The 27567-nt window shown below is 48.4% G+C and overlaps 1 protein-coding gene across 4 annotated transcripts in view; it reads left to right on the top strand.

The window, feature by feature from the left end:
* The first annotated feature begins 19087 nt into the window (after positions 1-19087).
* NR2E1 (nuclear receptor subfamily 2 group E member 1) overlaps positions 19088-27567 on the top strand; it is a 30501-nt gene continuing 22021 nt past the window's right edge. The window contains exons 1-2 of one of the 4 annotated variants that reach the window (XM_048493217.1): positions 19088-19980; positions 26879-27024. In XM_048493217.1, the coding sequence (XP_048349174.1) occupies positions 19956-19980; positions 26879-27024 (171 nt within the window). In that variant the 5' untranslated portion in view covers positions 19088-19955. Of the gene's footprint in view, positions 19981-26878; positions 27025-27567 lie in introns of those variants that run through there. The other 3 variants (XM_048493226.1, XM_048493200.1, XM_048493208.1) reach the window with 3 other exon arrangements.

Raw genomic sequence — 27567 nt, 5'->3', positions numbered from 1 at the left:
TACCAGAATTAGCTAAATTTATCAGAACAGGCCTTACCTTACCTGTTTCCTTCTGTACCTCAGAAAAGTCATTCTCATGGCTCCATAGAATTAAGACCTTTTTATGCTCAAGCATGAGACAGGCAAGGCTCAATCAGATGGCTCTTCTTCATGAGCATAAACAGATCTCTCAAGAAATTGATCTTAATGTTATAGCTAATTAGTTCATTCAAAGAACATCAATTAGAACAAACACATTCAGTGTCATTTAAGCACAGCTTTTTTGAATTGTAACATCTTAACAAGTGGGTTGTACTTAGATAAGGCAATCTGTATAGGAAAATTGGGAAGGATGGGTGAATATGGCAGGAGAGGATGCTTATGGGAGCAGGAGTAGAGGTAAAAGGAGATTAGGGGAGTATTTGATTGTAATGTAATTTTTAAAAATGTGAATAAAGAAATAGCTTGTGTTGTTAATTAAAAGCTAATGTTGTACTTCAGCTATCTGAATATCATTTGTTGAAGCCAAATGTGTTTTACAAGTTGAACCTAAAGAACAGAAATTAACTATGCACAGGAATGCAGTCATTTCTCATAAACTGATTTATGTGTTTTTATATTTTTATGTGATTTAATAATTTATTCTGAATGTCTGTGTGTTTAAGGTGGAGTTTTTAAGCAGTGTGCTAAGAAAGCAAGGTATATAAAATTCTAGGTGGCATAACTATGGGTTTTCTTTGGGGTCATGACCATAGGCACTGTTCTGAACTTCCTCAAAATATGCTTATACTCATTTACAGGACTTTGATGATAGCTACTATTTTGAACTCTGTACATTGCCCATCCCTAAATCCCCCATGGCCCCACCTGCACAGATAGTGACAATGGAGGCCCCTCCCTATGATGTCACTGGGGCCTCTGTTCCAGCCCCAGCCCCCCCACAAGTAAGAAAGTCTATGCCTCTGTCTTTGGGGGGGGGGTGCAACTGTGTGGGAGAGGGTGCAGTGCTTAGAGCTTGCCCCAATTGCCATTTTATAATGGTATACTACTGCTGAAGAAAAACACCAATGTATTCATGGTGCCAAAATACAATTGAAGCAATGTTCCTGAAAAATTTAAAGATCATATAAGCAACATATTGAACTTAGTGAATGGGAATCTGAAGAACTATGGATTGAAATCAGAGCTATTATCAAGGAATAATGCACAGAGACTTTTCCTGTGGCCAAAAGAAATGAAAAAGCTCAGTGGATTACTGAAACTCTTAAAATTCCTAAAGATAGACAAGAAGCAAAGTAAAAGGTGACCAAAACAGAAGTATAAGTGTTCCAGGGACTTCTAATAACAAGTGTTAAGAAATAGAACAATAAAAAAGGCAGAACAAAAGATCGGTTCCACAAGATCCAAGAAATCAAAGGGAAATTTAAAGCACAGTCAGGCATTCTGAAAGTTCAACACAGAAATACATTAACTGAATAGTACACAATAAAGAAAAGGAACAGTTCTCTGAAGAACTGTACAAAAGAGATGGAAGGATGACAGATTTCTTCCAAGAAGAAACTTTTGAAGAAGAGCCTGCAATTTTAGAAAGTCAAGTGAAAGCTGCACTCAAAGCCATTGGGAGAAACAAATCACCATGAGTAGATAGGATATCAGTAGAGCTATTTCAAGCCACAGAAACAAAATCCATCAAAATTTAAACAAGAATATGACAACAAATATGGAAAACAAAAAAATGACTGACAGGCTAGAATATTTACATTCCAATTCTGAAAAAAGGAGATGCCAAAGACTGAAGCAGCTATAATACCATCACATTAATTTATCCTGCCAGTAAAGTGATACTCAAAATCTTTCAACAAAGACTGTTACCATATATGAATAAAGAAATGCCAGATATTTCAGCTGTATTTTAAAAAAGGAAGAGGCACAGGAGATCATATTGCAAATGTATGTTAGTTTCTCAATCATACAAAAGAATTTCAGAAGAAAATCATTATGTGTTTCATAGATTACTGAAAAGCATTTGACTGTGTAGATCATGAAAAGCTATGGTTGGTTTTAAAAAGGGTGTGTGCAATCTTTACTCTGGACACAAGGCTACTGTTAGGATAAAATATGAGGAAACAAAGTGGTTTTCATTGGCAAAACTATCAGACAAGGATGTATTTTATTTCCCATCTGCTCTATCTATATGCAGAGCATATCATAAGGAAAGCTGGATTAAATTTAGATGAAAGTTGAGTGAAAATTGGTAGAACAAGCAATTTGATATCTGCAAAGACAGTACATTACTGGCAGAAAACAGTGAAGACTGGAAACAACTCTTGGTGATAGTTAAAGCAGAAAGTGCCAAGGTAGTTTTAAAAGTTTGAAGCCAAAATGTTGTAAATGTCAAAATACTGATGCAGCTTTTTATCATATGTGGTAGACGTGCCCAAAACAAAAAAATATTGGATTATAATTTATGGTGAGATGTAAAAGATATTGAAAATAAATTTTGTATTAGATCCTAAATGTATGCTATTAAGTATTATGCCAAATAATATACAAAAAGTATGTAATGAATTGTTTAAACATGTGGTAACGACAGGTGAATTGTATTTGCAACAAGGTGGAAAGCTGAACATCACCCAGATCTCATGGAATGGATGAGAAGACTCACCAAATATCCAGAAATGGCAAAACTGACATCTTTGGTGCATAGCGGACCTTCTGCAGAGTACAAGAAAAGATATAACGTTCTTTTGCATTATATCAATCAGTGAACAATAAATGGACTAATTTTATAAACTACAATCTGGTCAACAAAGACATTAAGGACAATATAGATAAGAATTTATTGAACTTTATATTAATTATTAGATGTTTAAAAAATTGAACTAGAATGTAATGATATTGGATGAATGAATAGCAGATATATGCAAACTGGATGAATAGCAGATATATGCAAACTTCACAATGATTATTATGTTTGATTTTTATTATAATGCAATACAAATTATTTTCAAAAAATATCTTCTACTCCTTGGTTTCACCATCAACTGAAAGGGAGACTGCAACCATGAAATCAGAAGGAGATTGAAACTGGAAAGGGCAGCCATGAAGGAGCTATATGAAATTAATCAGTGTAATGATATGTTACTGGTGACCATAGCATTCCCCCATTACTGTGTACAAGTGGGACAGTTGGACAATGAAGAAAGCTAACAGGAAGAAAGTAAATGCTTTAGAAAGGTGGTGATGGAGTAGAGTTTTATGGATGCCATGGGTTGCTAGAAACAATGGGAGCTAATAGTAGATGGGGCTACATTTTGAGGGTCCATAACTTCGGACCCCTTGAACCAAATTTCATTATACTTGGGTGGTATCATCAGGATAATCTCTTGCTGATACCAGCCAGGTTTGGTGATGTTTGGTTTAGGGGGTCCAAAGTTATGGATCCCCAAAGTGGGTGCTCCCATCCCGCCTTGTTTCCAATGGGAGCTAATAGTGGATGGGGCTACCCTTTTGGGGGTCCATAACTTTGGACCCCATGAACCAAACTTCACCAAACCTGGGTGGTATCATCAGGAAGGTCTCCTAAAGATACTCTGAAATGTTGGTACTGCTAACATAAACATTCCTCCCCTGACCAAAAATCCAGTTTTGAAGGATTTCAACTCTTGTGTTTTAGCTTGGTTGATGATTGAACTAAGGTTTTTGAACTTTTAAAGTTATTGTTGAGACCATATTGTTTTTGTTGACCCTCTTTTCCACTTACAGAGCTAGTTTACTGTTTTCCTTTGAAATAAATATTCAAAAACATTTAACCTACTGATGCTTCAATTAATGTAATTTTATTGCTATCTATTTTTATTTTTGAAATTTACCAGTAGCTGCTGCATCTCCCACCCTCGACTTATACGTGGTCAATAAGTTTTCCCAGATTCTTGTGGTAAAATTAGGTGCCTCGACTTATATGTGGGTCGACTTATACACAAGTATATATGGGTAAGTTTCTGTCACATTTCAAGCGAGTCAGTCTCCAAAACCACAGGAAACTGATCAAGGATTTAAGAGGTATGCTGCAACTCTTCGCTGTCCTACATGGCTCCCTTCCTGTTTCTCTTCAAGAGCTACAATTATTACCCTACAGTTTCTGGTTATTGTGAGGTACAGAAGTTACACCTTTTTTGTAATACGCTGAATATATTATTATCCAGAACTTTGAATCTTGCTATGAATCACGCATGCCCTACCAAAGTTGTGTCCTGCCCCATTTTTATTCCTTGCCAACTGATTTTTGCCCAAGATTGAAGCCTCCAGACAGATTTGCCAATTTCATTCACTGTTCTTTATTATTTTTTATCCTGTCAGTACCGTTTCCCATACTTTCCCAAGGTCATGATATATTTGTTTCCAATTAAATCTGTTTATTTGCATAAACTATCAATTTATAGTTATATGTAATGTCACTGAATGTATTATATGTGTGAAGGCTTCTATGTTGTGATCTGCACAGTGGAAGAGGAAGGGTGTGCTGTTGTACCGCCACATCAGGGCACAAGCTAAGATATGAATAAGTCCTAAACAGCCATTTTAATTCATGAGTGCTAGATGGTGTATGTGTGGAAAATACACTCGATATGAAACACTTCATGAGACCTTACTAGACTTCAGGTTGTTTGGGGCACAAGTAAAATTATCTAGAAATAGCTCAAGTATGTAATGATACTGAGGATTCTGAGGTTACTCCATCAAGACATGTTCTCATTATGGTAGTTCCTCCCCCCAACCCACACACACAGGACCATTACATATATTCTATCCTTTTAAAAAAGGTATGCCTTAAACGCTTTAATTATGTTCATGAAAATGTATAGTGTGAGTAAGCAGAGAGAAATTAGGATTTGGATTACATGTATCATACACAAACTCTTCAGACCGGCTGACGTGGCTTCGGGGAATTTTGTAGCTTTGCCACTGCTTAAGGGGTGGGAAAGCCCCTTAAATTCCATAGTTTGATTCTTATACTGCTTTTTTAAAAAAATCCCATCAACTTTGCTATTCCAAATAAAGCTTGTTGGGAGGAGTAGGAAGGATCTGGCACTATGGGTGTACCTTGTGGCAATTACATACAAACAAAATCAGCTGTGGTGCTTAAGCTTCTGATATATTACAGTCCTTAGTGTTGAATATGTTGGCCAAGCTCATTTTCTCCTTCTAGTGTGGAGTGTGCACCTTGGTTATACACTGATGAACATATTTCTGAGTCACTTTCTCATATGCAAAGAACTGAAAGGCAAGGACCTGTTGTTTATCCATGAGGTGATTGGATACTTCAATCTCATACAGACCAAAACCCCAGGAGGTCTTTAACAAGTATTCACTAGTTTGAACCACTTACCATCAATGGCCTTATATGCGCAGTGTCAACAATATTTAAACAAATGTTCTTGATGCTGGGAAAGTGGTTAAATACTAGTGCTGTGAGACTGTACAATAATCTGTTATGTGCATTTGCTCTGAAAATGTTGTTTGCATGCATGATTACAGTCCTTCTCAAACAAACCATTATACCTGGAACCAAAGGTATTTATGACAACACAAATCTCCCTCTTCTGATTCTCTGCATTTGATTAACAGGCATTATGCTCTATCCATGTTATTGCAGTAATGGCCTATTAAAAGGAATTCACTAATAAATTAATAATTCTAATAAATTAGAAGAATCATTAATAACTATGTATGCATGTGGCCACATCCATTTGTGTTAGCACTATTTGAGCATCTCAGTGTATCTGATGTCAATTGGCATAATTATTTTATGAACAGCAATACAGAGAATTGTAGTTTATTGTACAATATAGTGGTCTGCATCTGTCTCTTGAAGAATATGCTGCACATACAATGTAGATTACTTACCACATGCCCAGAGAGCAGAACCTAATAAACTTCCCCTCCACAACACAGAACATTTCAAAATTATGTAGAGGGTAAACATAGATGCTTAGGTATACCAGTACCTGCTGGAATTCTGGACCATGTGCACTCGGGGATAGGATGGTATAAAAATCTAATAAATAAATAAATATTATAAACTTTCTGCAAGAATCCAGTAACCAGAAGCACAGAAATTATGATTTAAGTAGCATTAAACTGACTCCAGGAATAATTACAGGAATCACACATGGGTGATATTGAAACACATTTTAGCAGTGTGATATTCACTTCCTGGAAATCCTACAATGTCAGAATGTAATACAACTTCAAGGCTATCTTCACAAATCATCCTGCAATAACAAATGTTTATCATGTATTTTAAGGCAACTGTAAAATAGCAATGCCTGTAAAGGACATTTGATTTGGCATTATTAGACCAAGCAACTTTTTACTCATAAATAAAGTGATTTTTGAAATAATAAATTAATACGTCTTTGAGGAACCAAAAATGTGTGTTTTCCCAGGCTATGTATTTTTTCCTAATGGTGGAGGTTGGTAGTATTTTATTCTAGCTCACTGATTCACAACCCAACTCTTTACAAGGCCCCAAAAAGGTTTACTTATGCACTCAGAGTCCACAGTGAGCCATGCCTCGTTTCTAATAATCTCTCACTGTGTCTGGCAAGTTCTGGGCCAAACAAGATGTCATTTTGCCGTGGCCAAAATGGATATCCTTTGAAATGTCTAAGACAACAAAGTTTGCTTCTCTATACCAAACCTGAGAGTCAGAGGCATATCTAGGAAAAATAGACCCCGGGGCAAAATCTGAGTTTTACACACACACACCCCGACGCCCAGGTCTACTGCCCAAAGCTGGTGGCAGTGCCTAGGTCTACCGCCCGGAGCCGGAAGTGCACCCCAGGCCCGGCACTCCCCTCCACATGATTAGATGGCATGTGCCCGGGGACATGTGGTACCCCTTGTCCCCGTAGACTGTACACCCGTGCTGCAAGTTTTGGATCAGCATATTTACACTCTTCCACAAACACTTGTCAGAAAACACCCCATCACCTTAAGGATCCCCAACACTGATTATCCTACAGGTGTAAGGCACTCTATACAAAACTGACCAAATTTAATAGGCAATACAACCAGGTAAACAGGGGGGCAGAATGCCAGAGGCTTCCAGATCACTGGCAATAACCTCTAAAAGGAACATAATTCTATCTGACCCTTGGAACAACATGAACTGAGGTGTGTGGAGTCAATTGCCCTCTCTTCCAAGACCTCTTTCCCTCCTGTGTGGCTTTCACTTCCATAGGGTAGAAGCAGGGGTGGAACGAGGGGGAACTGCGTCCGGGCCACGCATGTGCCCTGCACCCCTGCCACACCCCCATCCACCACACCCCAGAATGCCCTGCCATGCCCTCGCCACGCCCCCACAGGGGCGCACACCTGGTGCATCACTTGGCACTACACCACTGGGTAGAAGTGACTATCCAATTTATTCATCCCATTCACTTGTACAAAGCAGGCTAGAGGAAAGCCCATTTGGAGAAAGCAGAATCCCTCTCATCCATCGCACTCCAGACCATTCCACACAAGATGCAGCAGGCAGCAAAATTAATTTGCCTAAAAGCAGCGCAGCAGTTTGAGCTGTGTCTAGCTATCAAGGCTCATCTTTGTGAAATGATTTTAAATAGGATGTTGAGAACGAGATACATTTCATTATGCTATTTAATATTTGATCCTTTTATAAAAGTTGTTACTTCCCTAAACTGCAAAAGAAAGTCAGGTTCCAACTGTAAGCATTTTATAAGTAGGTATGATACACTATTAGGTTGCCAGTTTTATACTGGCCCTTCTGTGCTGTAACAAAGAATTTAAGCAAGAGACACTCTTTGTAATATGGAAGTAACTGATAGGAACAAGTTGCCCACTCATTTTTAATACCTTACATTTTATTGGGCAAAAGTTGTTGCTTTATGTAGTAGTGAAAAGTGCCATCGAGTCACATCTGACTTATGGTGACCCTGTAGGGTTTTCAAGGCAAGAGACCTTCAGAAGTGGTTTGCCTTTGTCTGTTTCTGCATGGACTGAGAAAGTTCTGAAAGAGCTGTGACTGGCCCAAGGTCACCTAGCAGGCTTCATGTGGAGGAGTGGGTAACTCAAGTCAGTTGTCCAGATTAGAGTTCAACACTCTCAATCACTACACCACATTGACTCTCTGCTGCTTCATAGAAAACACAAAAAACCCATAAACAAGCAAACACAATAGTGACTCTGAGGAAGACTTTAGTGAAGCCAGTAAAAATATAGCAACACTGCATGCAATTGAGATGCAATCCTAATAACACTTTCCTTCGCATTAAGCCCCGCTGAATAGGCTAGGGTTGGATTCTGAGTAGACCTGCTTGTATTCTCTGCTTTAGTTGTACAAAAAGTAATTGATGTCAGTGCCTTCTGAACTGCCTTTGCCAGTACATCCCATCGTCCCAAGGCAGCATCCACAAAAGCCAGAAAAGAGGCAAAAAGGCCCCACATGCAGAAGGAGGTGCTGTTTGGTCCCCAGGTTGCTTCTCTGCCATGGGAACCAGGGCAGTGAAAAGGGAGTGGCACTGGCAATCTACGAGAAGCAGAGCTGCCCCCTTCTTTAGTTAACAACAGCATAAGACTATTACCATTAGACCCACTTAATCTTGGCTGGAGTTAGCAGTTGGCTTAATGGATCAACTTCTCTAAGAAATGAATTAAGAAGTAAATTCAGAGTGCTGTTAGAATCACTTTGTGAGGCCGTTTGTCTCCCAGAGTTCTGACTGGCCAGATACCAGTGGAGGCCTCCAAGCCAGGGTTGGGCACGTTCTTTTCTAAAGGCATATGAAGTTAATGGGCCGTTTCATTGCTGCAAGTGAACTGCAGCTGAATTGCCTGCACTGCTTCAGCTCTGAATGGAGGGACCAGGAGAATGCTTGGTGACTGATAGCTTTTGTTAGTGCAAGCAGGCTGGTCTCTGGCATTATTCCTCCTCTTGCCTCTCATTGAAGATACATTAGAAAGAGACTGTCAGCAATCAGGCTTGCCTTTCGGGCTCAGTTCAGCTCACCTGCGGCTGACTTGTGCATTCTAGTCTCTTTGGGAATCTGCCTCCAGGAGTCCCTGTACAAGGAGGCCACTGGCTGGCTGGCTGGCCAATCAGTCAAAAGCCTGTATCCATCAAAAGCTGACTGATCTGCTCCTTTGTTGTGTCTCTTTCTTTCTGCCCTGACACTTCTGTTAGCTCCTTTCCTGATATTCTTGTGTGCCCACAATCCTGTTTTTTGAACTGCTTTGAGTTTTCTTGCGCCTGATCGAGCCCTGTCTCATCTCCCCATTCCCTAATTCTGCTGTTTGGTCTACTTTCCTGAAAGCTAAAGCCGGGGGGCGGCGGGGGAGAGGAGGAGAACAGACACCTCAGCCAGCATGAAGGGATGTGATGATAATGTTCATATTCAATATGCCTTCAACTGTTATTTGCTGTTCATGGTGCCAGTCTGTTATGTCTAATACAGATTGTTATTTTTTCCCCAGACTAAATGCAATACAAATTGGGGCCTATTAGGAATCATTAGACAAGAGGGCACAGTTAGGAATATCACCCCTAAACATCTTCCTCTTGGGAGTTTTCTATATTGTCAGAGGTATAACAAGGCTTATTTTTCCATTCACACCCACCCCTTTACATTCCAACAAGCCCCCAACTGTTCTCAACATTCAGTTCCTTCTGGGACATATTTAGTCTACATCAGGCTGGTTTTGACAGGGACAACTTTCATTTTGGGTTAATTTACAAACTCTTATTTTAGTGCTTACCTCAAGTATTCCCTGAGGAAATAAAAATCCCTATCTTGTTTGTGGGTGGCCCCATTATGTGTCCATCATTTTTCGCATGTGTGCCAACATGATGCTCCCAAGGCCAGGGCCTTATCCCCCTGGGGTATTACCACCTTCCTCCAATGTCAGGACACAAGGGCAATCAACCCCAGAACATAAAAGTGGCATTTTAATTACTTTGTACCTAAACAATACCATCTCTAGGGGCTAAGCACCATCCTGTAACCCAGTCATACTATATTTCGTCACCTTTATTTGCTTATGCCAAGATGCTGGGCCACCTTTCCCAACCTAAGTCTTCCCTCCAGCTCCTTAAACTCTTGTTCAGGCTTCTGCACCCTTTCTGCAAGGTTAAGCCAGGGTGAGTTGGTCCAACTAAGCATGGAAGTTACTTCCTGACTTCTCTTGGGACCAGGAATGTCACCTGCCAAATCTCCAGGAGGCTTGGGACTCTCTAGTGTGCTAAGGCCCCAAGTCTGTTTGGGTCCAGGTCCATCTCAGACTCCACTCAGACACCCCTTTACTTGCAGATGAGACTTTTTCATTCCTCTTCTCCTGGCTACTCCCAGTCCTTGCTTCTTGAGCAGACCCTTTCTGTTGAGGAGGCTTTTACCCAGAGGAGGCCTTTGCTCCATAGGGGAATAGTACCAGTTGGCCTTCCAGTTATCTGTGTCATGCTCTCTCTTCAGGTCTGCAATGATCTTCTGCCTTATCTATGGCTATGACTCTGCTCCACCCCTTATTCCCAAGGGTAGCATGTCCACGATGTGACAGCTAGTCACATGAATATTAAGCATAGTGACAAACTGGAGATTTGCAGGAAATGCTGGGAGGAGAGAAGCAAGTGGAAATCCTATTCTGTACTCCAAATATCTTCCCTCTAGGAGTCTCTAAGCCTTCAACAGAGCAGATCAATGTCTTCTCCCCAGTGCTATGTTTTAATTGACTCTCGACTGCTCCTGACAGTCCAATCTTTCTGGACCATACTCAGTCTCCATCAACTATCTGGGTTTTCTTTGGATTAATGTATATGACCACATGTTTCTGCAGACCTGGGAATTGTCCCAAGTGCATAGAGACTCTTGTCTTGTGTGTATATGGGCCTTCTTGCCATCCACACTGGGGCCACCGAGTTTACTATTAGATATAGCAGTGTTTCCATTCATTCCCACATGAAAAACCAGCATTCCATCTCTTTCAGCCCTATGATGTGATTCTGCTAAAGCAGGAATGACACACACACAAACACATAATTTTTGAGAAAAATGAAAAGTGTTTATTTTTGCATTATCATTATTCTATAGTGTGCCTTAATTCTTTTAGAGCCTTATTAAATTATACATAATTTGTTCCTCTTTCTGTAGGCAGAAATAGAAATTATATTAGTAAACATGTGGTCCTAACTTTGTCTTTTCCAAGAGTATGTTGCTCAGCCTTAGCCTGGCTAGCCATTCTTCAGCATCTGAAGAGCCCTGGTTGTGGTTCTTAGGAACCTAAAGAGCACAGTATGCCAAAGACCTATAGCATAACCCAGTACAGAAGCTCAACAACTGCAGTTAATTTTATCATCAGTTGTTGTAAAATTGTCCAGTATGCTCATGTCATAGGAAAAAGTATGAGAGAGGTAGTGACCCTGAATCTTAGCAAGAGGAGGGGTTATATGTAACTGAGTGCATTTCCAACACCTTTTTTTGTATGGAAACAATTTGCTTTTGCTCCTGCTGCCCCGAAATAACAGAAAACCTCCTAAACCAAGGAGGATAGGTGCTTTCAACAGTGCACACATACACCAGACAAAGAAAACACCCCTATGTTTTGTGGATCATAGGCAAGAATCAAAGTGAAATAAAGTTGTACTAGATATTACCAGCCCTGAGCTATATGACCCAGACTAGCCTGACCTTGTTAGGTTTCAGAAGCTAAGCAGGGTCAGTCCAGATTAGTATTTGGAGAGAACACCACCAGAGAAGTTCAGGGTAACTATAGAGAGTCAGTCAATGGCAACCAAATGCATCTTGCCTTGAAAACCCTGCTGGGATGCCATAAGTCTGTTGTCCCTTGTTGGGACTTCTCACATACACATATATTTCCAGTAGGGATGCTCCAGCATTCATCAGTTTGGGTTCATGGTCTGTTCAGCAGCTGTTCACAAGCCGTTTAAGCCTTTTGTTGGTTTACTTTTCACATATTCAGGTAGTATAGCGCAGTGCAGTTAACTGTGCTTCATAAATGCAGATTCTCACATAGCACTCCTACTTCACAGACCTCTTCTTGCTGCACAGCAAGAATTGCATCAATAAACAGTCAGCAAATCAGTCTTTCAGCCAATTGTTATCATGCTGTATTTTAAAAAACTTACTTTTTAGGGCTCATTTGAGTCTGTGTTCTTGATGTTATTTCACACATGAGCCTTATGAGAATTCTAGTTCTTCCATCACATCATTTAATTCCCTGATCCAACTATCCATGACCCTGGAGCAGGGGCATACCTAGGCAAACTGGCGCCCGGGGACAAAACCTGAGTTTGGCGCCCCCCCCCCCGGCCCGGTGTATGGGCGGCCACCCTCCCCCACCATGACCAAACAATTATTTTTGTACCAGCTCACAAATCACCTCCCACTCCCATCAAAACATACATGGCTCTCTACCCACCAACTCTTTTCCTAATTTCCTAATCACAACGACCCTATGAGGTAGGTTGTTAGCCTGAGAAACAATTCCAAGCTAGTGCAAGTGGGTATTAAGCATGGAAATCTCTCACAAATCACCCCCAGCAAAACATTTACCAAACAAATGTCAGCATCATCTCTCACAAAACACCTCCAGTGGAATCCACTTTCATTGGTGTTTAAACTAGGGAGCTCGGATTCTTCTTTTAAATCTACCTTAAAGGGAGAATCTGGGGTCCCCAGTTAAAACAAAATTGAAAGTGATGCTTTTGGGAGTGGATTCTCCCCCACCCTGAAACAGCATCACTTTTGAGGGTTGGAGATTCAGATGAAACAAATAGCAGATTCGGCTGGAATCTGGACAAATTTGGGCACATTCAGACAAAAATTGTCTGATTATGTCCTGCCCAAAAATTACCAAATGCGAATGCAAAGTATTTGGGTTTTGGGGGGTATTTTTGGTGTTTTTTCAGCCTGCAGGGAGCGCATTTTTAAAGCTAGCGGCACCATGATTTCAGGGCATCATCCAGAGACTGCCCTGATGATACCACCTGAGTTTGGCAATGTTTGGTTTAGGGGGTGCAAAGTTATGGACCCCCAAATGGGGTGCCCCATCCCCATTGTTTTCAATGGAAGCTAACAGGAGATGGGGTCTACCCATTTGAGGGACCATAACTTTGGTTTCCCTGAACATAACTTCACCAAATTTGGGTGGCATCCTAAGAATAGTTACCAGATGATACCCGGAAATTTTGGTGTCACTAGCTTTAAAAATACACCCCTTCCAGGCAGCCCAAGAAATTTGCCCAAGATTCTTTGTTTTGCAGTGACTTTGCTCCATTGTAGCTAATGAGGAATTTCTGAGGCAGGCTGCACATTTTTGAAGATAGAGGTGCCAGACTTTCAAGGTGACTCCAAGAGGCCTTGAGTAATAGCATCCAATCTTGGTGAGCTTTGCTTCTGGGTGGGGGGGGGGAGTTGAGAGAGTTCTGAGAGAACTCAGCCCACAGGCTTTCATGTGCAGGAGCGGGGAAACAAAATAAGCCTTTTGGGGGCCCATAAAATTGAACCCCCAGAAGCAAAGGTCTCCAAACCTGGATGCTATTACCAGGAGGCCTTCCTAGAGCCACCCTGAAATGTTGGCGCCCCCCCACGTGACCAAATGGGGGGCGCCCGGGGACATAGGGTACCCCCTGTCCCTAGGCAGGAACGCCACTGCCCTGGAGTAGACTCACCTCACCGTGCAGATGCAAAAGCCCCTGCAAGGCAAGAAAAGAAAAGAAAACACCTTTACCCCAGCTACAGTATCACTGCAAAGCTATTCAACAGCCATTCAAGACAGTGGACAAGTGAACAGATCAATTCTTCAGCTCCTGCGTGATTTGAGCTGTTGAACAGAGTATGTTTGTTTATTGAACATGTTTTCTGTGAAGTTTGTGGCATCCCTATTTAGCAACAGAGATAGCTGGATCCACAGATGCCATTTTTAGTGGCATCCATGCATTTAGGGATATATCTGAGTCACCCATACTTTCCTAAGTTCAAAGTTACATAAGGGTCTGTCTGCAGATAATCAAGCAAACCTTTGATCACATATTAAAATTCCCAACTAATATATTTACTTTTAGACAGCAAGTGCAGAATATTCTGGTCTCCCATCTGGAATTCTAGCTAAGGTTCAAACTTATTCAGATTCAGGAATTGCAGTTCCTGCGTTATGAGTACCACACACCCCAAATATCTTATTGCGTTTAGCATTCTAGGCTAAAAGCATGCCTAAAAAGTCCAGGGTGATGTGGTAGTTAGCATGTTGAACTAGGGTCTGGAAGACACAGGTCCAAATTCTTACTCTACCAGAGAAGAATGCTGAGTGACTTTGGACCTATCACCCACAGCCTGACCTACCTCTTAGGATTACTATGAGAATAAAATACAGGAGAGGAGAATGTTAAAAGCCACTTTGGGACTCCAGTGGAGAGAAAGTAAGCCTACGAATGACAGTAATCAATTAACTGTATCACTGATAACTGCTGCTATCCTATGCACATGTACTCCAAATACCCATTGAAAGCCATGGGAGTGGGACTCCTGAATAATCATGTGCAAGGTTGGACTAAAAATCTGAAAACAGCTAGTCTGCTGTTAGATGTAAATAGGTCAGGGCAATTTTTTTCAGTTGACAACCCTAATGGCAAATGACTGGAAAGTAAACTGGCTCCACTGAACAGCACCAGATATGATCCAAGAATGTCTGAGCCATTCCATCTGTGGTGGCCCTTTCACACGTTAGTTGAAGTTGCAGTAATCTAAGCCTGATTCATATTCATGTCTATGCCACATCACGAGACAGTGTGTATGTGTGGCTTGACGATCACAGCTCTAGTACCACAGATAGAACTTTCATATAACTTCACCCCAAATCCAGTAGCTTGTGGTGGAGACAGTTCTAACGTTCTAAGATCAACCATCAAGGGCTGGTTCACATTTGATTAACTGTAACACAGAAACATTGGATGTTGTAATGATGACTTGCATCTGTACACAGATTTTCACAGATACACCACAACAGATTTTTTTAAAATTATATAATCCAAATAAAATCTATTTTTCATGAACTGGGCTCACAAGATCAGGAATCATCTCAAGGCCTACAGCAATGGCTAGAGATTGTGCATGTAAGCCCGTGGTGGCGAACCTTTGGCACTCCAGATGTTATGGACTACAATTCCCATCAGCCCCTGCCAGCACGGCCAATTGGCGGGGGCTGATGGGAATTGTAGTCCATAACATCTGGAGTGCCAAAGGTTCACCACCACTGATGTAAGCCATATCTTAAATAGCAATCCAAAGCACTTCCTGAAGCTGAGTAATCAATCTGCTGGATTAGTCAAACAAAACCTGATATTCTAAAACAAGCAGCAGATACATTTTATGAAGTTAACTCTTTATTTAAAAGAAACCATAGTCAAGAGAAGTATCTTAAAAGAAGCGTTCCTTGCCACACAAGAGGAAATGCATCTTCCAATATGGTGCTGGCTACAAAGTATGTGTGAGGGGAGGGGGGAAGAGAAAAACAGGACTGTCACTAATCTGCCATAAAAAACCCTCTACCCCTTAATAAGGCTTATTTAGCAGGTGATGTTCTTTACCTACACCATGAAAGCTTCAAGTGCCCATTTCTATTTTTTTTCCTCCAGCAACTCTTCAGGAAAATGAAGATTATTTTTTATGCAGAATGACATATACAAACAATGCTTTCCAACTGCAAAATCTGGAAAGTGAATCACAACTCAGAAAGTCAATCAACTGTAATCTGGTGAGAACTCTGCTCCCATAAGGAAATGTTCCATAGAATTCAGAATAGTGCTGCAAGAGAGTACCAATTTGCAACAGAAATGAGAAGGAATTTTTTTTCCTGGGATATGCTCAAATTCAGCAATGTTCTTCTACCTGCACAGCCCAGGTGGGCCTAGTTGACCTTCTGTAGTTCCAAAGTTTTGTACACCTGGAGCACCATCCATCCATCCATCCATCCATCCATCCATCCATCCATCCATCCATCCATCCATCCATCCATCCATCCATCCATCCATCCATCCATCCATCCATCCATCCATCCATCCATCCATCCATCCATCCATCCATCCATCCATCCATCCATCCATCGCATCTCCTGCCCAAGGTCTGTCCCACTACTGCATAATCCTCTTTTTCTTCTTATGCAGATTTGTCTCAGGCTTAGTAGGTGCCTACCTGGAATTCGGAATCCACTGCTGGGACAAGCAGAAACTCTCACTAACCCCCCCCCCCCCCCGCATCCTCCTTCAAGTAAAAGGATTGTGTTGCAAATCCCCAGGCAATGAATACACCATGATAAGTGCTGCATGGAGACTGGGAATCCAGGAATCTCCCCTCCTCCTTATGTCCTTAGGGAACTGAAGCCAAAGCTGATCTGCAGCAAGATCTGTGGGCACCTGGGGTAAAAACATCCTCTTGACACACCCGTGAAACAATGCTGCAGGCTCTTTTCATCTTTCCCCTTCCCCCACTGATGGGATTGACCTACAGTGTCTTCTGCATGCACCCCCTGCCTGCCCCCCATCTACCTTACCCCCCAGTGGAAAGGATGCAAAGTCCCAAACAAGTCCCCTTCCCTGGAGGAGGTTAATAAGCTCTTGTTCTACTGACAGAGCCTCTGATTGGGTTTAAAGTTTGAGTTTAGTAATCTCTTAAAGATCAGGGACTGAGATAATGGCTCTCTTTCACTTGGTCCTTTTATCAGTTGGGGATTGAGAGGATGGGGGACAACTTGCTGAGAGGTAGCAGGCAGCCTGTGATGGAGGGGGGTGGGGCGAGGGAGACTTGAGAAATCCCTGCCACTGCCACCACCAAGGTCTAAAACCAGCCCTTTGTGGAATCAAATCCCTGCCCCAGAACTGGTACTGGTTCTTTTGTTCAGTGGGCTGAGGCAGTACAAAAACAGGGCTGGGTCCTAAATCTCTCTTCTTCTTTTTTAAGAATACAAAAGTACAAAATGACACCCCGATGGATTATACACATATTTGTCTTTATATATTACATATATAATTGACATATATAATCAATAACTCTTTTAAGGGATAGAATAAATTATGTTGACCTCTATGAACAGTTAATCAATAATTACACTTTTACATTGTTATACCAATCTCTAATGTTTAAATATTTCCTTAACCTCTCGTGAAAACCTAACCCAAGGAGAAAGTTTTCCTGGACATTTTTTTAAAAAAATACCGCACACATAATTTTGACATGGGAAACACTAAACATGCTTCACACTCCTAAACAACCTGATGAAGTACACACGCACACACGCACACACACACAAAGAGAGAGAGTCCAAGCTTTATCTGGTAATTAAAGAAGCTAAAAGGACAACATTGAAAGGACAATGATGCTGGAAAACATTGAAGACAGTAGGAAAAGAGGAAAACCCAACATGAGAGCAATTGACTAGGTAAGGGAAGCTGGGGGCCTCAGTTTACATGACCTGAGCAAGGCAATTAATGAGAGGACATTTTGGAGGTCCTTGATTCATAGATCAAAAGAGACTTGATGATACATAATGCAGGTGAACAGATCCTCCCTCCCCCCACTTTCCAGAAGGTGTAAAATCAGGCTCTTTGGGGAAGGCCAAGCCTATCAGACGAGGGGTCAGATCTACTCATGGCCTTTGGCAAAGCCAAACATCTCATCTCCTAGTTTTAAAGGAGGAGCCAGTCCTTTCCCCTTCCAGGCTGCTCTAGGGCTTGCAGCTCCTCAACAGAGCACAAGGCAGGCAGGCAGGAAAGAGGGGGGTATCAGGCCTTCCAAACTCTTCTCCCCCTGTGAGTGTTTAGAAGGTATCTGAAGCCCTCCAGAAGATCCTTGCCCAAAGCCCACCAGGACCACAGTCAACCTGCAGCCCTTCAAGGATGGTGGGAAGATAAGGAGTTGGAAGGTCCTCCAGGTGGTCATTTTCACATCTGACTCTGACAGACTAACCTGTGCTCTGTAACAAGATATGGAGGTGTTGGAGGTGGAGAGGGGGAGTTTATTGGGTTGAATTTTCCCCAAGAGGACCAATTGGGATGATCCCTTTGGATATGGCCCTGTTTCTGTTCCAGGCAGACCAGATCAAAATCTTGGGAGACCAGTGGCTTAGCACTAATGGGGCAGGGGGGGAGGGGGTTGATGTCCCAGGCCCACGCCAGTGCAGGGACGTGACCAGGCATGAAGGAGGTGTTCCAAGGCATTCCAGGGGCCGGCCTGCTGCAGCAGGGGTGTAGGGTGTGTGCATGCCTGTCGGAGCCCCCCCCCCCCCCCCCCAACACAACAAGCAATAATTTGTTTTGAACTCATTAGTTATGAAGAACAATTCTGCTGGGTGGGTATTCCGAAGGCAGGTGTCATTTTGATCTTTTCCATGGCGGGTTTGGGAGTGTCCCTGGGGGGATTCCGCATGGGCCAAAAACAGCCGTGTGAAAACGATGTAAATGGTTTAAAGAGATGTAAAAGGGTTTACCCCGTTTTCACACCATTGTTTTGGCCCATGAAGGCACGGGCACCCCTCCCCCCCATCCTCGCAGTCCCCTGGGCCGCTGTTCTCACCGGGCGGCCGCCCCCTGCTGTTGCCTCAGGCCACGGAGCGGTGTCGGGACGCGCGGGAGGCGGCAGGGAACTTGGGACTTGGCGGCTCACCTTTTGACCCCTTGCGAGGGATCCCGGGCAGCAACTCCGAGGGCAGGGGGGGCACTTCCGTGGAAGTGGGGCTTGCCTTGGGGCCGGCTCCGGGCCTCTCCTCCCAAGGCATGAGGAGGCATCCAGGGCCGCCCCCGCCCCCGCCCCGCGGCCGCTCCTCACTCGGCTCCAGCCTGGCCCGAGGGGCCCCCTCCCGCTTGGCCCGAAGTGAGACTCTCGGCGCGCCCGACGGAGGGGCGCCGTTGTTTCGCGTCGCCTTGCCCACGTCCCACCCCGCCAGCCGGGAGCGAAGTCGGCTTTTTTTTTTTGTTTCGTTTTAAAGAAAGGCTCGACGTCGCCAGGATCACCAAAGGAAAGCTCTGCCCACCCCCACGCCGTCCAGAGGCCCCAGCGCAGGGGAGGGGGCGCACAGACCACTTGGGAGAACTCTTGCGCAGAAGCCGCTCAGAGGTTCATTAATATCATTAGCGCTTCGTACCCCCCCCCCCACCCCGCCGCCCTCCCAGCCCTGGGTGACGTCACACCCCGCCAAGCACTGGTGAGCGGTGGCGGGGGGGGGGGCAAGAGGCGCCTGGAGAGCCCCCTCCCCTCCCCGAGGGCTGCCTGTCAACGCTGCCGGCGGATATTACGGGCGTTTTCAGGCTGAGGGCTCAAAGCACAAAGTCAGCCGATGGGATGAACTTCGGGAAACCTCCTCCTCCCCCCCCCCACACACACACAGACACAGCACTCCCGCAGCCCCTCTGCTTCCCTCCACGCCACCCCCCTTCTTCTTCTTCTCCTTCTTCTTCAGGACAGAGCCAGTCACTTTCGGCGGAGCAGCCCCGGCCTCCTCGGGCGCCCCCACTCCCCCCCCCGTTTACTATTTGTCCGCCTCTGATCTGTGGCCGGCCTCACTGAGCCCCTCCGCCGGGCTCTGCTCTCCCCCGGCCCGCGGCTGCCTTCGGCTGATTCCGGCAGGCAGCGGCTAATCCCTCCCCCCCCCCGGCCGTCCCCGCGGCGATCCCAAAAAAGGGAAGACCAACTTCTTCGCGCCTGGAGAGCAGAGAGTCTCTCCCCCACCCCCCCCCGCAAGAGATCCAGCCAGCCCCCCGCCCCGCCCCGCCCGCCCGGAGGAGCCGCGCAGGGGCCTGGGCAGAAGGAGGCCGGCGGCGGCCGGAGAACGATGCGGGGCTCCCCTGGGCGGCGGCCGGGACTGTGACTCCGCGGGGAGGCGGCAGCACCTGTCGGGCCCGGAGAGGCTCCTCTGGCGGCGGCGGCGGCGGCGGCGGCGGCGGCGGCGGGAGTTGCAGGATGAGCAAGCCGGCCGGCTCAACAAGTGGGTGCCGCGCGCGCCTCGGCGGGGCTGCGGGGAGGGGGGTGCGCGGCGGGGAGTGGGGCTGCGCGGGCCGCTCCAGGCACCCAAAGGGCGCGGAGCCTTAACCAAGGCGGAGGCGGGGGGGGGGGGCTGGAAGGAACTCTCCCGTCGGGGCGGGCTGGCCCGAGACGGGACGGGCGGCCTTCGCTGGTGGTTGCCGCGGCAGGGCGAGGGGTGGGGGTGGTCAGTTTCCGTCCCTCGGTCGAGGTCTTGGGCGATCACGCCGTCCCCTGAAACCCCCGCGGCTGGAAGGGCCGCCAAGTGCCGGGCTCTCTCGGCCAAAGCGGATTTGCAGAGCAGCCGCTCAGCCCCGCCGGTCCCCGGCCGGTCCCCGCCATAATCCCGCGAAAGAGGGAAGCAGAAACCACCCCTGAGAAGTCACATTCCCCCTTAATCCTCCACCCGGGAACACCTCCGAGCCGCGGCGGATTTGTCACTGGCCGGGATCGAGGCGGATTGACGGCTCTCGGCCCCCGCGGAGCTCCAGCGGCTGAAAACCCCCGCGCCGGTGGGGCCAGTTTCTGGTACCGGGAGGGGGGGGGGCGGCGGTCGGCAACGCCGAGCATCCCCCCGGGGGCACTGATCCCGTTGGAGACCCAGATCCTGGGGGGGGGGGGGGCTGAGACCATTTTTACAACCGGCCCGGGGGTTGGGGGGAGGGGAGAAATACGTGCGTGGAGCCGGGAGGAAAAAGTGCCGCATCCGAGGGCAGCTTCCCTGGTTCTTGCCCCCCCTCGCCCCCCCCTCCTGACTTGTCCGGCCTGTTTGCTGTCGTCGTGGCTTCACTCGCCTCAATGTCCTCGCCGCCCGCCCGCCTCCTTGTCAAAACTTTCTTGCAGGCAGCCGCCGGTCTCCACGCAGCCTTCTGGCCTCCGAGCCGCTTCCCGCAGGGGCTGTTGCCTGAAGACCGAGCAGCGATCCGGCAGAGTCAGGTCGTCCCGGTCGCTCCTCAAGACCCCAGACGGCCGGGGGGCGGGGGGCGCGTGAATGTGGACGCAGCTCGTAGGAAAGTTTTGCAGACTCGATTCCCAGCCCCGGTCCCAGCCTGCGCGCGGGAAACATTGAGGCTGCAGCCAAGACGGAAGAGTTGCCAAAATTGTGCCCGAGGGGACTTTGTGGTTTCAGGGAAAGGGTCAGAGGAGCGGCGAAAAAGACCCAGCGGGACCTTGCTTCCCACCCCCCAGAATTTACTCGGAGGTAAAAGTCCAGAGGGGCTTCGTAGTCGCAGAGGATTGCAACCCGGCTGGCCTTCCTCGACCAGGCATCGCGGCCCCCTCTCGGATACGACCAGCAGCCGAGAGAGCCGGGAGGCCTGTGTCGATCGCTTCGCTTTTGGACCGGACCTGGGGGGTCCTGGCGGAGAACGTGGCCCAAGCACGAAATACAGGCTATGGGAGAAACCGAAAAGGCGCGGAACGCTTTTGGACATCCCCAAATTATTGTACCTTTGAAGTCCCAACTATATCCCCGTAGTAGTTCCCGGTAGTAAAAATTATGAGTTTAACGACAAATAGGGTGCATCTTAAAATATCCCCCTACTAAAAAAGATTTTTTTTCCGGACCTAATTCACAGCTATTTCAAATTCCGGCAGATGGCTGAAAGTCCCACGAATTTCGAAGAATGAAACCCCTCCGGTCTCGAGGGAGCGCCCTTTCCAGCCACCCCCGGACCCCCTTCTTAAACTGTAGTTCCAAATACTGGAAAGGAAACGGGCCTGGTTGACACCAGCGGGACTTGAGACCCCCGTGAAATGTGCTGGGAGACGGGCCCTGCCGGGAAACCGGAGATCCGGAAGGAAGGAAGGAAGGAGTCCGACCAGCTTCTTGCATTTCCTCTGGGAACTAACATGGACGGTCTGGTGTAGGAGCCAGAGGCACAACCCAGTCCTATACTGTCCCCTCCGCTCCCCCGGAATCCTTTCTCCAGAGGCTCGGCGGCTTTCTCTGTAACCCGCCCGAGATGGAGGTTGTTCCTGAGAGTTCGCGGCCAAACTCTCTACTCCGCATCGAGCCCCCCAACCCGACCCAGTTGCGCTCCTCCGCCGAGGAAGCGTCGATCCCAACCGGCTGTCTGACCGCTCAGAGCTGGGCTCCAAAATCCCAACCCCGTAAGGCAAGTTTCCGTCCTGTTTGATTTCCGGCGTGGAGGCACCTGCTCAAAGGCTGCGATCCCGTCCGCAACTTCTTGGTCGAACTCAGTGAAACTTGTCTCCAAGTTAAAATGCCCTAAAGGACTGGACTGCCCCGTCCTAACTATACTAGCGGGTGGAAAGTGCTGTCAAGTCTCGGCCGACTTTTGGCGACGGGGGGGGGGGGGGTTGGGGGGTTAAAGGCAGAAGACGCACAGTTCGCCATCGCCTGCCTGCCTGCCCGCCCCTGCGTAGCGATCCTGGGCTTGCGGTATAATATACTTGCGGTGAAATAAATCCCACAGAAATACCAGAGCTTTTCCAGCCTGGAGTACTGGCTACCAGGGTAGCCGCCCACTTCCTTTGCTTTCAAAGTGGGACTTAGGTCGGAGTAAACAGTACGCGCGGGGTTGCCGGGATCGTGGCCGCCGGCCTGCGTTTCCCAGACGGGGCGACCTGAGTTCCCGACCCGGGGAGGGGGGGCTCTTTCTGGGCTGGGCCGGCCCGGCCCGGCCCACCCAGAGCCTCCTGCAGGGGCGCGGGGCAGGGGGAGGGCGCTGGGTCCCGGGACGGCGGCGGCTTTGCTTCTTGACCCGAGCAGGTCGTGCTGGAGCCGCGGGAGGTGCGGCGGGGGCCGGGGCTGCTGGGCCGGGCCTGGCGCGGGCTCCTTCCGCCAGGCTGGAGTGATGTCAGATGTGATCTCTCTGCTTGGGTGGTAACAAGACCCCGCCGAGGAGTCCTGGCCGAGCAGCCTCGCTTCTTTCAACAGCCTCTGATGGTAATTACAGTAATCGAAGCTGCCATATATCTTTAAGCAATTAGGCGGCACAAAAAGCCCCCCGGGACGCCCCGTCGAGGGATGCTCCAAACGGTTTCCCAGCGCAGCCCCGGCCCCGTTTGTCTTTCCCGTTAGACTTCTGGGGCCTTTAAACGGGGTTAATCAGTTATCGGGTGACCTCGTGTCAAGTTAACGGGGCTGCCTCGCTCGCCTGGCGGACTCCGGGGGCCCAAGGAATTTTCTCAGCTCTCTGCTGGCATTTGGGATGGGGGGAGGGCAGGCGGCCTAATGGGCCCAGAGACTGCTGCCCTCCCCCACAAATCCCTGCAGAGCTTCAGAAGAAGGGGGGACGTTTGGAGTGGGGGAAAAACCCTGAAATAATGTTCTCCGCCCGCGTCCAGCACGACTTCACGGGCACGTCCCCCAGACCTGCTCCCCACTGACATGAGCGGGCCCTGAACGAGCTGGACTGTGCCCGGTTGCCTTCGCTGAATTGCACTTTTGTTGGTGCGCTGGGCCTGCCGAGGAGGACTGAGTAGTTGTGAGACAGAGTGTGTGCTTCCGGGGAGAAGAAATAAATAAGCAGGCATCTTCAACAGGCTTCAGTCTTTAAAAAAATGTTCAATATTTATTTAAAATACGGTGGAGGCCGTCGAGGGCTCCCTGGCCTTGCGCAGAGCAGGAGCAACAGGTAGGGAATCTGGATTCCCGAGAGGAGAATCTGGGCCAGCCCCGTAGGCGAAGGTGCGCGGCGGCCGGCGCAAGAGAGGCCAACCGGCCGGCCGGCGGCCAAAAGGGACTCAAATGGACACCTGAAGTCACTTCATAGTTGGGGTCCCGGCAAAGTTGAAGGCAGGACAGCCGCCAGCTTGCCAGCGACTCCCTTGCCGGCGAGATGCAACAGCGTACAAAGGAGCAGCACTTGTGTTGTTACACCCCAGGTGCCCCATCAGAGATCTTTCATCGCTCAGCCCCTCGCAGGCCGCTCTTCTGTGTTTACTCAGAGGTTGCGCCGTGTGCTGAGTAGGCGCGCTGCTCGGCGGAGCGTGGCGTTCCCGATCCTAACGGCACGGCGCTGCGCGTGGGAACAGGCCCCGTGGAACGGAATGGATAATATTTCAGCAAAAAGAAATATTCACCATTGAAGTGGGGCTGCTTCGAAAAGAAGTGGTTTTCGCTCATTCTCCACATCCAGTTCGATATTGATATTCTGTATGTTCAAAAAGCGTCCCCCCCCCAAAAAAAACCTTTTCGCGTCCGTGACACAGGAGGGGGGTGCGGGGGGGGGTGCGTGCGTTTTGACCTTTAAAGCGATGGGTATTAATTTTATTCGCGTTTCACAAGTGGAGGGCAAGTTCCATCCCCCCATGTTCGGAAGAGAGGTGGGTTCAGTTGCCTGATAGCTGCCCCCAGAACCTACTTCTGTGCCCCCCCCCCCTCCCGCGGCCTTACTTCGAAGGAATGCCGTTCGCGACTTGGAGGCTTCAGGGCAGGCTCCGCCGGCTCAGTCCTGCCGCCCTCGGCTGCGCGAAGGACCCGCCGGAGAAGTGCAGGGGGGGGGGGGTGTTACACGCCTATGTGGCGCGGTGCTTTCTCCCGAGGAGGGGTTGCAGGAAAGCAGCGCGGCCTTCAGCCCAGCGGGGGGGGGGGGGCTGATCCGCAGGGAGGTGGTTTGGGGGGCGCTGCCGCGGGAGGAGGCCGAGGGTGGCCGTCCGGATTCTGCGGGGACGGGTTGCTCTCCGGGATCCGCTGAGCCGAGGCGAGGAGCGTCCTCCTTTCCCGGCGCGGAGTGTGGGCCGGCGGGGGGGGGGGGGCGGCCAAGCGAGCGAGCGCGGGGAAGGGGAGGGGAGGGGAAGGAGGAAGGGGAGCGGCGGGCTCCGTCTGCCCCGGGCCTTTGTGTGGCCTCGGCATTCCCATGCTACTCTTTTTGCCGGGTCACTGGTGGCCCAATAGGCAGGTGGCGCGCAGGGCGGGGGATCCCGCCGCTCCCCAAGCCAAGCCCCGCTCGCCCCACTTGCGCTTCCCGCTGCAGGGGAACCCCCAGAGTTGGTCCACCCCCCTCGCCGTCGCTGTCCTGCCTGCTTTGGTCCTCCCCCCGCCGTCTAATCCGCCCCCCTCCCCGCCTGCCTGCGGCCCCGCCGGCCGAGAGCAGCTGCCGCGTTTCATGGAGGGGAGAAGCTGCCGCACTAATGGGAGGCAGCCCAGGACGGCTCCACGGGGGGAGTCATTAAGCTCACGCGTCCCCCAATGTCTCCCTGGTCTCTGCCCCCGGGAGTCAAGGTGGGGCGACCCCCGGAGAACCGGAGGGAAGCGCGGCCGGACTTTCAGAGCATCGCTCCCGCCCGTAGATCCGCCGCCACGTCCTGGGCTGCCCTGGTTCCTGGGCTGGCGGATCGCGGCCGCTGCGCGCTCCCCCCACGGCGAACAAGCCCCAGGTCGGCGTGCCCCCTCTCCCCGCACCGGTCAACCAGCTCGTCTCCCGAGGAGGACACGCCAGGCCAGGGTGCACCAAGGCGGCGTGGCGGGACCTCCGCGGTCTCCTTCGGCCTGGAGAGTCAGCGGCGGGCAGCACCGCCGCGACCTAGAAGGAGCCGGTGTGGTGGAGCCTGGCTGGAGGCGTGCAGAGTTGGGGGGCAGCAGCAGGCCGACCCGACGCCCCCGACAGAGTTTCGGATTGTTTCGAATCAGTTTCGTCTGGACTTTCCCAGAGCGAGCTTTCCTATTGGCTTGCGGGGGGTGGGGGTGGGGGGGGAGTGAAGAGGCAGGCAGGCCACAGGGTTGCCCTCTCTGGGTAGGTTTTGGGGTACTTTCAATGGTCGGTCTGCCCATTGCACCTTTTTTTAAAAAGTGACTCTCCGTTATTTAAATAGCTGAATGCAAAGAAACACTTGTTACGGGATCGTTCTACTACGTTTATTTGGTTTCATTGCACGAACTTTCCCGCAGTAATATGCTTAGATGCGAAGGAAGGAAAACGACACCTCCCCCCCCCCCGCCCCAAGAGCCACTTGTTTGCATGTCAAATGTTTGTTGTTCTCGTTTTTAAAACCCCTTTCTTAGTCCATCTGTGGTAGCCATCGAAATGAAATGTCTTCCCTGAAGTTCGGCCCAACCAAACTCAGTTGGTCTGACTCGTGGGCAAATTCACATGGGAGTAAACCCTCTCAAGATCAATAGGTTTTACTTCGGAGTAAACCAGCCTTGGATGGCGCTGTTACTCAAGGCCTGGCTCGAGGCCTGGCGGTTGGACGCCGCCCTAGACGCAGTTCCCAGGAAGCAAATGCTATGAAACCGGCTGCAAAGGAGCGCCTGTTGATGCGCTGCGACGAAAAGGCTTTCGTTTACACTTGCAAGGATCACTTTGGGCCTAGTTGGGTCAGTGAGGATTCGATTACTTGCGAGTAAATGCCACTTTCGGGCCGACTATCCTGTTGAAGAATGTGGGCGGGGATAATTATGCCGCAACTAAGGGTCAGACAACCGTTGTTGAAGCGATCCTAAACACGTGAACAAATCACCTGGCACAACGGTGTGTTCAGGATTTCGACTTAAAGCTTATTAAAATGCCCTTGAACGTGGGTGGGCGGGGCGTCTTTTGAAATCAGATTGGCATCCCTAACACAAGCTTACCTGACGTTACATCCCACTGATAGTAACCGGGCTTGTTTCTAAGCAAACTAGAGTAGATCGAGTTGGAACCGTTCAGTGCACTGGGGATTGCCGTTCCTGAGGAAACTTTTCTCCCGCTGGGATTTCTGTCTCTGTTCCGAGAAGGGGGCGGGGGGGGGGGCTCGGAAATGGAAGGCCCGGGATTTAACCCCCAGTCCCTGTTGCGAGACAGCAGCCCAGAGCCCTGCAGGCTGGCTTTCCAACTGTTCCGCCAGCCCTGCTGCCCTCATCCCACGGGTCACTCTTTTCACTTTCTCCCTCTCGCCTGTCCTTCTGTTTCCAGGCCGGATTTTAGACATCCCTTGTAAAGTGTGTGGCGACCGCAGCTCCGGCAAGCACTATGGGGTTTATGCCTGCGATGGATGCTCCGGGTTTTTCAAGCGAAGCATCCGAAGGAACAGGACTTACGTATGCAAATCTGGAAACCAGGTACCCGTTACAGTACACTTCTCCCAACTGCCCGCATGATTTCAGCCACACCCCGAAACGGGTTGGTCCCTTTGGGGAGAAGAAGTCAAGCGACCGTATTAAATGCTATGTTCCGGTCAAAGTTTTAGAATATTTACGGTAAAGGTTTCCGTGCTTCTAAACTCATCAACGCTTTGGGTTCACTCCAGTTTGGGATTATTTTTAAAAGGGCAGGCAGAACTAGACTGCTCAGACACTAATCACGGTGGGCTTCAGGTATGTTTCAGGAAGGATCCCATCCCAGACTCTTTAATTGCTTGAGGAAAAGGAGATTGGCCAGGTAGGGCTGGGTGGGTCCAGTTAAAATTATGTGCTCTGGGAGGGTTGCCATGTGCCTGGACAGTGTGTGTGTGTACTGTCCCTTTAATAGAAGCTTATTGGCCAAAGGTTGTCATTGATCACCAAGTCCTGAAAGGCTTCAGCTGCCCATTTCCACATTTTAAGCGACTCCTATTGAAGGGACAGCCCTGTCCTCAACTTTGCCCTCTTGACAGCTGCAGTCCA

Source organism: Sphaerodactylus townsendi, linkage group LG01 (genome assembly GCF_021028975.2).
Source record: "Sphaerodactylus townsendi isolate TG3544 linkage group LG01, MPM_Stown_v2.3, whole genome shotgun sequence".
NCBI lineage: Eukaryota > Metazoa > Chordata > Lepidosauria > Squamata > Sphaerodactylidae > Sphaerodactylus > Sphaerodactylus townsendi.
The sequence above is the reverse complement of the archived record's forward strand: the minus strand, read 5'-3'. Positions and strand labels throughout refer to the sequence as shown.